The sequence below is a fragment of the Neofelis nebulosa genome, chromosome 6 (assembly GCF_028018385.1).
Source record: "Neofelis nebulosa isolate mNeoNeb1 chromosome 6, mNeoNeb1.pri, whole genome shotgun sequence".
In the NCBI taxonomy this organism is placed as follows: Eukaryota; Metazoa; Chordata; class Mammalia; order Carnivora; family Felidae; genus Neofelis; species Neofelis nebulosa.
This window is the reverse complement of record NC_080787.1, coordinates 21,173,145-21,186,176: the sequence shown is the minus strand read 5'-3', so window position 1 is coordinate 21,186,176 and position 13,032 is coordinate 21,173,145. Positions and strand designations below refer to the sequence as shown.

General features: G+C 42.6%; 1 protein-coding gene across 1 annotated transcript in view; it reads right to left on the bottom strand.

The window, feature by feature from the left end:
• The window catches only part of ELOVL2 (ELOVL fatty acid elongase 2), a 64,057-nt gene extending 54,060 nt beyond the window's left edge, over nucleotides 1-9,997 (bottom strand). The window contains exon 1 of the mRNA XM_058733010.1: nucleotides 9,761-9,997. Coding sequence (XP_058588993.1) covers nucleotides 9,761-9,763 — 3 coding nt within the window. The 5' untranslated portion in view covers nucleotides 9,764-9,997. The remainder of the gene's footprint in view (nucleotides 1-9,760) is intronic.
• Between the last annotated feature and the right edge of the window lie 3,035 nt (nucleotides 9,998-13,032).

Genomic DNA, 13,032 nt, shown 5'->3' with positions numbered 1-13,032 from the left:
AACGACAGACAGTTTCCCAAACAAACAAAAGTTAAAGGAGTCATCGCCGCTAAACTGGCCTTACAGGAAATGTTACAGGGACTTCATTAAGTGAAGAAGAAACAGTCATAATTAAGAAAATTAGGAACTTTTCAAAATTAGAAAATTATGAAAAGACAAAATTTCATAAGGAAAGGCAAACACACAGTAAAGAAAATAAACAATCACTTATAGAGCTACTATGCATATAACAGAACAAAAGCAGCAAAGTCAATTATATATTAAAAATTAGTTAAGGGAACTCGTAAAATAGAAAGATGTAAAATATGACAACAAATACGTAAAACGTGATGCAGGAGTAAAAATAGTTTCCTTATAATGTGTGTGAATTTAAGTGACCATCAACTTAATATAGACTGCCATATATTTAAAATGTTATTATGAACCTCATGGAAAGCACAAACCAAAAACCTATAATAAATGCGTTTAAAAAAAGAGAGAAAGAGAACCAAACATAACACTAAAGAAAGTCCTCAAGCACAAGGAAAGAGAGCAGGAAAAAAAAAAAAAAAAGAAAGAAAGAAAAGAACAGAGAACTATAAAAGAAAAAAAATCCCAGATAACAATTAACAAATGGGAGGAAGTATATATCTATCAATAATTACTTTATTTTTATTTATTTTTTTAATGTTTACTTATTTTTGAGAGAGAGTGAGAGAGACAGAGTGCAAGCAGGAGAGGAGCAGAGAGAGGGAGACAGAATCTGAAGCAGGCTCTAGGCTCTGAGCCGTCAGCACGGAGCCCAATGCAACGCTCGAACCCCCAGACCTCGAGATCATGACCCGAGCTGAAGTCGGACCCTTCACCGACTGAGCCACCCAAGCGCCCCTATCAATAATTATTTTAAATGTAAATGGTCTAAATGCTCTAATCAAAAGATGTAGGATGGTGGGGGGCGGGCTGGGTGGCTCAGTCAGTTATGTGTCCTATTTTGGCTCAGGTCATGATCTCACAGTCCATGAGTTCGAGCCCTGCGTCAGGCTCTGTGCTGACAGCTCAGAGTCTGGAACCTCCTTTGGATTCTGTGTCTCCCTCTCTCTCTGCCTCTCCCTGCTCGCTTGCTCTCTCTCTCTCTCTCTCTAGCAAAAATAAACATTAAAAAAAAAAAGATGTGGGATGATTGAAAAAAAAATGATTCATATATGCTGCCCACTTCAGATCTAAAGACACATACAGATTGAAAGTGAAGGGATAGGAAAAGATATTTCATGCAAAGGAAGGAAAAAAAAGCCAAACTAGCAATACTTATATCAGACAAAACAGACTTTAAAACAGAGATGGTAACAAACAAAGACTGGCATTACATAATGATAAAGGGATCAATATAACAAGAGGGGTGGCAGAAGAGGGGGAAAGAAAAGATCAATGAAACCAAAAATTGGGTCTTTAGAAAGATAAACAAAATTTATAAACCTTTAGCCAAACTCATCAAGAAACAAAGAGAGGACCCAAATAAATAACATCAGAAATGAAAGAGATGTAACAGCCAACACCACAGAAATGCAGAAGATTATGAAAGATTACTATGAAAAATTATACGCCAACAAACTGGACAACCTAGAAGATATGGGTAAATTCTTAGAAATGTACAATCTTCCAAAAGTGAGTCAGGGAGAAATGGAAAATCTGAACAGACCAATTACTAGTAACAAAATTCAATCAGTAATCAAAAAACTTCCAGTAAACAAAAGTCTAGGACCAGAGGGATTCACAAGTGAATTCTACCATACATTTAAAGAAGAGTTATCATCAATTCTCAAACTATTCCAAAAACAGAAGAGGAAGGAAGCTTCCAAATACATTCTATGAGGTCAGCATTACTGTGATACCAAAACCACACACTACCAAAAAAAAAAAAAAAAAAAAAGAAAAGAAAAAGAAAAAAGAAAAAAAGAAAGAAAGAAAACTATAGGCCAATATACCTAATGAACATAGATGCAAAAATCCCCAATAAAATATTAGCAAACCAATTCCAACATCACGTTAAAAGGATCACCATGATCAAGTGGGATTTATTACAGGGAGCAAGGATGGTCAACGTCTGCAAATCAGTCAACAGGATATACCACATTAACAAAACTAAGGATAATAATCATATGATCACGTTGATAGATGCAAAAAAGCATCTGACAAAATTTAACATCCAGTTGTGATAAAAATGTTCGACAAAGTGTGCTTAGAGGGAATATACCTTAACATCATAAAGGCCATATATGACAAACCAGAGCTAATATCATACTCATTGGTGGAAGAACAGAAAGCTTTTCCTCTAAGATCAGGATTAAGACAAGAATGTCCACTCTCACCACTTTTCTTCAACATAATACTGGAAGTCACAGCCACAGCAATCACACAACGAACCAAAATAAATGGTATCCAAATGGTAAGGACGAAGGAAAACTAGTTGTAGATGACAGGATACTATCTATAGATAACCCTGAAGACTTCACCACAACACAATTAGAATAAGTGAATTCTGTAAGATTGCAAGACATAAAATTAACATGCAGAAGTCTGTTGCGTTTCTATATCCTAATAACAAAGCAGAAAGAGAAACTGTGAAAACAGTTCCATTTGTAACTGCACCAAAAAGAATACTTAGGAATAAACTTTATCAAGGAAGTGAAAGACCTATGCTCTGTAAAGTATAAAACACTGATAAAAGAAATTGAAGACACCACAAACAAATGAAAAGATATACCATTCTCATGGACTGGAGGAATAATATTGTGAAAATGTCTATACTACCCAAAGTAATCTACAGATTCAATGCCACCAACATTGAAACTGAAATACAACAGCATTTTCACACATCTCAGAACAAATAATCCTAAAGTTGCTATGGAACCACAGAAGACCTTCAACAGCCAAAGCAATCTTGAGAAAGAACAAAGCTGGAGGTATCACAATCCAATTTCAAAATATACTACAAAGCTACAGGAATCAAAAGAGTATGGTACTGGAACAAAAACAGACACAGACCAATGGAACAGAGCAGAAACCCCAGAAATGAATTCATGCTTATGTTGGTTAATTAGCCTATGACAAAAGAGGCAAGAATATACAGTGGGGAAAGACCATCTTTTCAATTAATGGTGCTAGGAAAACTGAACAGCTCCATGCAAAAGAATGAGGCCGGACCACTTTCTCACACCATACACAAAAAGAAACTCAAAATGGATTAAAGACCTGAATGGGAGACCCCAAACCATAAAATTCCTAAAAGAAAATATAGGCAGTAATTTCTTTGACATCGGCCTTAGTAATATTGTTCTAGATCTGTCTCCTCAGACAAGGGAAACAAAGGCAAAAAAACACTATATAAATAAAAAGCTTCTGCACAGTGAAGGAAACTATCAACACAACAAAAAGGCAACCTGCTGAATAGAAGACATTTGCAAATGGTATATAAATAACATAAAATTCAACACCAAGAACCCCCCCCCCCCCCAAATAATCCAATTAGAAAATGGGCAGAGGACCTACCTGAAAAGAAATTTTTCCAAAGAAGACAGACAGCTGGCCAGGACACATGAAAATATGCTCAACATCACTAATCAAATCAAGACCACAATGAGCTATCATCTTACGCCTGCCAGAATGGCTAGGATCAAAGAGACAAGAAATAACAAGTGTTGGAAAGCAAGTGGAGGAAAAGGAACCCTCTTGCACTGCTGTTGGGAATGCCAGCTGGTGTGGCCACTGTGGAAAACAGTATGGAGGTTCCTCAAACAATAAAAAATAGAACTACCATATGATCCACTGACTTCACTACTGGGTACATACCCAAAGGAAACGAAAACACTAATTCAAAAAGATATATGCGCCTTTTTTTTTTAACTACAACGTTATTTATAATAGTCAAAATATGGGAGCAACTCAAGTGTCCAGCAGTAGATATGCAGATAAAGAAGATAATGTGTATAAATACACAACAGAATATTACTCAGTCATAAAAAAAAACGAGATTTTGTCATTTGTGACAACATTGTAGGACCTAGAATGTTACGCTAAGTGAAATAAGTGTGACAGAGAAATACAAATACCACATGATTTCATGTGTATGTGGAATAAAAAAAAAAAACACAAAGCAAATGAACAAAGAAAAGCAGAAACTGACCCATAAATGCAGAGAACTGGCGATAGCCAGAGGGATGGAGCACAGGGGATGGGCAAAATGGGTAAAAGCGAGTGGGAGACATAGGCCTCCAATTATGGGATAAATAAGTCACAGGGATGAAAGGTACAGCATGCTGAATATATATGGTCAATGAGAGTGTGCTACTGTTGCATGATGACAGACGGTAGCTATGCTTATGGTGAGCACAGCATAACGTACAGGTTTGTTGAATCACTAAGTCGTACACCTGAAATTAATATTGCCTTGTGTATCAGCTATACTTCAAAAAAAAAAAAACAAAACAGAGCGAGAGAGAGAGAGAAAACTTCTCTGTTTCCCAAGACTATTTTGATCCTAAGATCTGTTTTCTCTCAACAGTTAAGAAAAAAAAATTATACAAAAAAAAAAAAAAAAAAGAAGAAGAAGAAGAAGGTATTCAGAAGACAGCCACACAGCTCTCTGGCAGAAAGATCCAGCCAGCCAGCCAGCGGGAAGAGCCAGTGTAGAGGCTCCACTGATTCTGCCAAAACAATCTCGTGAAAAAAAGAATACCCCATTTTGCAGGTGAGTAAACAGTGTCTCAGAGTGGTGCGATTAAGGGAACAGAGCTAGTCAATAACAAAGCCAGGACTAGAAAGAAACCAGGTTTCTTGACTCTCGGTCCAGTGCTCTTCTTCTGTCTCGTACCTTTGTTCACCAGGCTAGAGGAAAGTGTTCTGTTTCCTGCAAAGCCCCGAATAAATGTAAGGTGTCACCACTGCTGTGGTTGTTGTTATTATTATCATTCATTGGGTCCACTGATATTTCTTGAAAGGTAGCTAAAGCTCAAAGAATAATTTCACTGTCCCTTCCCATGGTTGATTTTTCTCCTTCCTTTATCTGTGCATCTTTCCATAGGTGGGTCATTTCAATAACAGATTTTCAGGTAAAGGAATTATGTATCTTTGGATATTTGATAATGGTGCGAAACCCAGGAATAAGAGAATGGAAGAATGTGAAGCCCAGCGCCTGGGCGGTCCTGGGCAGTAGAGAACTTACCTCTCTCCAGAGGCAGGAAGGAGGCACAAGGAATGGGAGCACAGCACAGGAAGGCAAGAGGGAAGCCTTGGAAATATATTAGGGCTAGAGCCCCCCACCTTTTATTTTATTTTAATGTTTATTCATTTTTGAGAGATGGGGAGAGAGAGCATGAGTGGGGGAGGGGCAGAGAGAGACGGAGACATAGAATCCGAAGCAGGCTCCAAGCTGTCAGCACAGAGCCCGACACGGGGCTCGAACCCACGGACCGCGAGATCATGACCTGAGCCAAAGTCGGATGCTTAACCGACTGAGCCACCCGGGAGTCCCTAGAGCCCCCCCTACCTTTCAGCTACTAACTGAAAATGAGGCCTCTGGCCTTGAAATAATGGACCTCAAGGAAAAAGGTTAAAAACTAAGGGACCACAAAGGAGGAAACCTGTTAAAAAAAAAAAAAAAAAAAAAAAGGCAAGACTAGTGGATAGGGGGTTGGAGAAGAGAGGAGACATAAAGATATTTTCAAGTAAAAATGTGAGATTCTACACGAAACAATACAAGAAGGAGAGTGAGAATCAGATTTCAGACAGAGTAGACTTGAGAGCTGGTGGAATTACTAACAGCCGAAGGGAACAGAGAGGACAGGGTGAAAGACGAGTAGCTGACTTTTAGTAACACGAGGTTTAAGGTGGCAGTGCGATTCTCAGGAGCGGGGAGGGTCCGGCAGGTTAAGAGGGAAATTTGGAAGATGAGTATCATTTGGGGCTGTTTTGTCTGCACAGTAGCTTCTAACCACATGTGGCAAACCAGCACTTGAAATTGTGGCTAGCCTGAACTGAACGTGCTGTCGGCATAAAACACACAACCAGATTTTGAAGATTCCATGTGGGGGGGAAAAAAAAAAAAGAATGTAAAGTATCCAAATTTTTTTTACATGATTACATGTTGAAATAATATTTGCATGAATTAGGTTAACAAAATATATATTTTTTAAGTTTACTCATTTATTCTGAGAGAGAACCAGTGGGGAAGGGGCAGAGAGAGAGAGAGAGAGAGAGAGAGAGAGAGAGACAGAGGGTCCAAAGCAGGCTCTGTGCTGACAGCAGAGTCTCTGATGCAGGGCTCAAACTCATGAACCGTGAGATTATGACTTGAGCTGAAGTAAGACGCTTAACCAACTGAGACATCCAGGCACCCCATAAATAAAATATATTACTAAAATTAATTTCACAGTTTTACTTTTTTAGTGTGACTATGAGAAAATTTAAAATTGCATATGCAGTTTGCATATTTCTACTGGACAGTGCTGATATAGAGCAATACTAGATACGTTTCAGAATCACGTAAGGGGACAAGAACCCTGAGGTGAATCACAGACATTATTCTGAGGTCTTTCAACCAGAAACAGTCAGATAGGGGAGAAAGAACGCATGTCATTATAAAAGATAATATTTTCTGAACACTCGAAGAACTACACTAGCCACATTTAATGTGTTATCTCATTTGTTCCTCCCAACAACCTTATGAAATGATATCATTCTTCTTCTTTTCTTTTTTTTTTTTTACAAAAAAACAAAAACAAAACAAAAGAAAAAAACACTAAGTTCTGAAGAAGCTAATCTGCCTAAGGTCACACAGTGAAATCTTGGTGTTGGGAGTTCAAATCCTTGACTGACCCCAGATCTCAAGGTCTAAATTGCCACACGAATTCCAGAACAATTTATACTTTGCAACTCTTAAATTGTTAGATTTTAAATGGTCATGTTGAAACTAACAATTTATTAGAATGGTCCATTGTCAGGAGTCAGCGACATACCAGTGATGTCCCAATTCGATAAAGGAAAAATACAAATGTGTAAAAATTTTTAACTTCAGAATTTTGCCGAGGTACTCATGTTGGCATATTTTCACCCTGTTTAGCTGCAATAAGAGATTACTGGTGCAAACTCTTGCCTCTTGTCAACATCTACTCCTAAAAATCCAAAACTTTCAAGTTAGATGGTACATTGTCCAAGGGAGATGATCCTGGGCACGACCCTCAACAGAAGGGCCCTGTTTTCTGAATATAACTAAATATAGGATATGGAGCCACTTATATTTTAAACACCCTGTGGAGTATCTGACCCTCCCCAACGGTGATTACAATGTTTTGAAGGGATGAGTTATACAATTAAAAAAAAAAAAATGTTTTTTTAAGGGAGCTGGATTAAATTTCAACCGTTTGTTGAAGGAACAAAAATTTAGCTTACCCAACAGGATAATTTCTATGCCTTGAAAATGCTATCCTTTGAGGAATAGAAAGAAAAAAAAAAACGGCTTGATTTTTTTACTGGAATCATTGCATAAAATCTCCTAGAAATATAAATTGGGATCAAAAGAATGAGGGGTCTTTCATGTATGGTTGGTGGTTGGATTTAATTTCAAAGACAGACTTATTCCTTCCTTTACATCTTTACTTTTTACTACCTATCTGGCCAAGACAGCAATTATAGAACCGCTAAACTTGAACAGTGATGGCTATAATAATCACATCATTTTCAGGAACTTGCCCATGTAAATTTTACTACGCAGTTTGGCTCAGATTGTAAAAACACATGTATCCAGGCTTAAAACAAAGGATTGCTATCCATTTACATTATAGAAATGGGAAAACAAAAGGAATTTGAAGGAAAAATATTTGCTTTGGAATAAGATTAATTAGCAGACCTCGTGATAGGCTGTTCATGTTGGACTTAGATCCAAAACAGTATCCTTCTGAACGGACCTACTAGTTTATTTTTGAATTTAACCCCCCCCCCCCGGAAACCTTCCCACTCACAGCATCATTTTTTTTTTTTTTGAAGTGTGAGGACTTGTACGTGGACATATATATAAAAAGATCTCTGAAAACCCAAAGTTTCTGAAAAACACTTTCCTATAAAGGTAGTATCACAGTAGTATAGGGTAGTGTTTGTAACAGCTAGCCCTTTATTTCGGTTCTTTTAGATTAATTCCCATGACTCTTCCATCCAATTAAGGCGATATCCTTGGACTTGGGTCCTTACTCATTACAATTCATAATAATTTGTAACAAAGGCTCAGGCCCCCAAGGAGAGAGCCTGCTAGCACTAAAAATGCTTTGTCCTTCCCAGTGCAAAGGTGTTAAGAGCATGAAGTGATAGACCCAGGTATTGAGACGGCCAGCTATATTTTCATCATTGAGGGTCACCACGCTGAGTCCCTCCTTTCCAAGAGTACCCCTCCTCTCAAACTTCCCTTGAGATTCTCATCATTACAAGCGTCAACTGGATAATCCTTGTAACTGCCTTGCCGCTTCCCTTTTGTACATCACCATTAGCATACTGTTTTATTGGGTTAATTTCCTCTTCGATGTACCGAACACACACTATGTGCCAGGCACCGCTTAGGTACTAGAAATACAGCAGTGAACAAAAGGACAAAAATCTCTGCGCTGACACATTCTAGTGGGGAACACGTTCAGTAAACAAGGTAAACAAGAGTGTGTTAAATAATACATGACGAAAAGAAAAAAAAAATGAAGCAAAAAGGGTAATATGAACTGTGATGGCTGGGGTAGGAAAGACCGAAATTTTAGACAGAGTGGCCAGAGAAGGCTTCACGTATAATAAAGTAGATGGTGTGCGCCTGAGAGGATAGAGAGAGCAAAATCTAGGACTGATCAGTGTCAGCTGGAGTGGGGAAAAGAAAGGAGATTAGCATATTTTAACATGCCCGGTAGTGGAGAAGAAACCATATGGAAACCACATCACTTTCTCTTTTTGTAGTCCCAGAAACAGGTTCTTCTGCCAAAACTCTCAGGCAGTTCATGGGATACGGAGGCACGGGGACACACACGGACACATGCACCCCTCTCTGTCCAGGAACAGAGCTTAATGGCCAGCAGAAAGCGTTAAGAATTCAGAGTCAAGTACTGGCCTGGGAAACCGGGAACGAGAGTAGTTGTCGGAAAAGACACACCAGGACCCCCCGCCACCCCACCCCCCCATCCCCGTTTACAAAAGGAAACCTCCCCGACTCCGCGATGCAACCCCAGGGAGGCCGGGGCAAGCACGCAGACACACCCCCGGGATTGCAGGCACGGTGCAGGGAGGAGAGGAGGGACGGATTCAACCGTTAGAGACAAAACCCCAGAATTTCCTGAGGCAGGGTCGGCACCGCGCGAGAGAAAGGCCGTCCCCCACTCCAGGGGTCGAAGGCCGGGGGAAAGCAGGGTCCGGGGGACGAGCGGGAATGGCCGCCGCGGGAGCGGGGGGCGGTTTCGTCGGGCATCCCCGGCGCCCGGCCGGCCGCGTGCTTGCAACAGGGGGCTGGACGCGAGCGGGCGCCTCGAGGTGCCGGGGCGGGACCGCGGCCCCGGACAAAGATCCCGAGACCGCGGCCTCGACCCGGCCCGCGCGCCCCCAACCCAAACGTTCACCGCCCCCTCCCCAGGCCCGCCCGGCGCGACGGGTTCCAGCGGTCGAACCCGCAGCTCCCGCGCCGCCGCCCGCCCGGCCCCTTCCCGCCCAGTGCGTTGGTCGAGGAGAGAAAGGAGAAGGGCGCCGGCTGCGCGCGGCGCCCACTCACCATGATCCGCGGCGGCGGCGGCTGCGGCGCGGCGACCCCGGCGGGCGGCGATGCGCTGTCCAGGGTAGCCGGCGTCCCTCTGCCCCGCGCTGCCGCCGCGCCCGCTCTACTTACCCACGCCCACACCCACGCCCGGCGCGCGCACGCCCGCCCGCCTCCCCGCCCCCTCGGGCTCGCGCTGCTCCCGCGCGGCGCTCCGAGCTCCAGGGCCGTTTCGGGCGCCCGCCGCTCCCCGCCCCTCCCCTCGCCGGGGCCTCGCGGGCCGCGGCGCGAGGAGGGCGGCGGGGGCGGGGCGGGGGCGGGGCGGGGGCAAGCGAGACGGAGACCCGGGCGGCCTCGCGCGCCCCCTCCCGGGCGCCCGGCTCCGCCCTCGCCGCCGCGGCGCCCCCTGCCGGGCGGGCGGCGATTTGCAGGCCCAGCCGGCGCCCGCCTCGTGGGATGGCCCAACGTTCGCAGAGACTAGGCGCGGACCCGCCGCCCGCCTCTGGCCGCTGCCCCCCCTCGCCCCCCGGCGGCTGCGGCGGCTGCGGGGACCAGGGGGGCTGTAGAGGGCCAGGGCGCTGCTGGTGCTCTTAGTTGGACTCCGCGGTTTCAGGCACGCGTTAAAGGAGAATGGCCCGAGCCCGTGCAGGTTTGCGGGATGTGGGTGTTTTAGATCCAGGTCTATCGGTCGGGTTCTGTTTGGCATGAGGTCCGGAGTGGATCAGTCTGAGCCGGAGCCTCCTTGTCCCCCACGATGCTGTCTCCAGAGGGTCTTATTCCAAGGTCTTCTTAGCTAATGCCACCGATGGTTAGTTTAACCCTTAATTGTGAATAGAAAGTATGGCATCTGGGACGCCTGGGTGGCGCAGTCTGTTAAGCGTCCGACTTCAGCCAGGTCACGATCTCGCGGTCCGTGAGTTCGAGCCCCGCGTCAGGCTCTGGGCTGATGGCTCGGAGCCTGGAGCCTGTTTCCGATTCTGTGTCTCCCTCTCTCTCTGCCCCTCCCCCGTTCATGCTCTGTCTCTCTCTGTCCCAAAAATAAATAAAAAACGTTGGAAAAAAAATTAAAAAAAAAAAAAGAAAGTATGGCATCTTAGATCCTGAGCTTCTAATTTTTTAAAGTTTTTGTTGCCCGAGTGAACGATGCTGAGAAAGGTAGACTTGTGATTGCTACATGGCCTTTCCTCTGGTTTAGCGTTAAGAATGTGTGCTTGCTTTTTTTTATGTGGCCGACGCGGTAAGCTGAAATGCAAGCAAAGGTGAATGTGTTTGTTGACAGTCAGGAACACCGTATCTGCATGTGCACAGAGGTACCTGCAAATACGCCTAGCATCCATACCTGAAGTGTTGCAGATGTATTTGCAATTTTGTAAAGCAGCAAAGTGAATAACCAAAGATGTCAGAGCTAACTCTTGTCGTATAATCACCTAGTATTTAGAGTTTCCTGTAGTTGGAGTGTTAAACATCAGGTACATACTTGCTTATAAGAGGTGGGTAACTTTAGACCATGAACAGATAGGTATTTATTAACCAAGGCTTCTAAAATCTCACCATTGGTGGGCTCAGGAGTCAGCCCTGCCTCATACTGAGTGATACTGGTTTAGTTGCCTAACATCTCTGTGCTTCAGTTTCTTGATCTATAAAATGGAGGATAAAAATGGCACATTATATATTGTTGTTGGGATTGAATTAATATGCAAAGGCACCGGAAAAATGCCTGGTGCAAAAGTATTAATTATTGATTTTGTTATTGATCTGACACCTGTGAAAATCAGAAAGTGATATTCCTTTTAATGCTGGAATGTTTTTATAAAAAAATGTCTGTAGGGCTGAAACCAAATATACAATTTGATGCCGGTTCGATTCATTCATTCTCTTAATTCATTCAACACAATTGCATTTACAATTGCACCAAAAAGAATAAAATGCTTAGGAATATTGTACCCTGGAAAGGTAAAAGACTTGTACCCTGAAAACTACAAAACTGATGAAAGAAATTGAAAACAACAGAAGCCAATGGAAAGATATCCGTGCTCCTGGATTGGAAGAATTAATATTGTGAAAATGTCTGTATTATCCAAAGCAATCTACAGATTGAATGCAATCCTCACCAAGCTACCAAGAGCATTTTTCACAGAACTAAAACAAACAATACTAAAATTTGCATGGAACCACAAAAGCCCCCAAATAGCCAAAGCAATCTTAAAGAAGAACAAAGCGTGAGGTATTACAATCCCAAATTCCAAGATATACAACAGAGGTGTAGTAACCAAAACGGTATGGTACTTGCACAAAAATAAACACAAGGGCCCCTGGGTGACTTGGTTAAGTGTCCAACTCTTGATTTAGGCTCAGGTCATGATCTTGCAGCTGGTGAGATCGAGCCCTGCATCAGGTCCCTGCATCAGGCTTTGCACTGATAGTACAAAGCCTGCTTGGGATTCTCTCTCTCTCTCTCTCTCTCTCTCTCTCTCCCTCTCTCTCTCTCTCAAAAGAAAATAACTTAAAGAAAATAGACACATATATCAGTGGAACAGAATAGGAAGCCCAGAAATAAGCCCATTCAATAAATATTTGAGTACCTTTTATGCCAGGCTTTGTGGTATGAGCTGGGGATACAATAATGAACAAACAAACACAGCCCCTAACATTAGTTTTCAGAATCTTGTGATGATCCATATTATGATATCCAGGGAATAGAAGGAAATTCACTGAAATATTCACCAAATACTCAGAGTTCCCTCCTGCCCCCAATAACAGTAGTATGGGATAGTGTTTTTGGTATTTTTATTTCTCAGGCTTTTTTTTTTACATGTATTATTTTATATTTTTAAAGCCATAAAAATAGCTTCTACATTCTTTGGGTATTGAACTGTAAAAATACCAGATCTGTATTTCACTGTATCATGAATCTGATGTGGTAGAATGGGAATTCTTTTTTTTTAAGCTTATTTATTTATTTTTGAAAGAGAAAGAGAGAAGCAAAGAGAGAGAGAGAGAGAGAGAGAGAGGGAAAGAGAGAATCCCAAGCAGGCTCTTCGCCGACAGTGCAGACCCTGATGCGGGGCTCGATCTCCCAAACTGTGAGATCGTGACCTGAGCTGAAATCAAGAGTCAGACACTTATTCATCTGAGCCACCCAGGTGTCTGGAATGGAAATTGTTAACCTAGTGATTCTCAGACATTATTGTGTGTAAATTGCACCTGAGGCTTTAATCAGCTTCAGAGACCTGGGACCCATGCGGGGTCTCCGGTGAAGACCAGGAATACAAATTTTAAAAAGCATCACG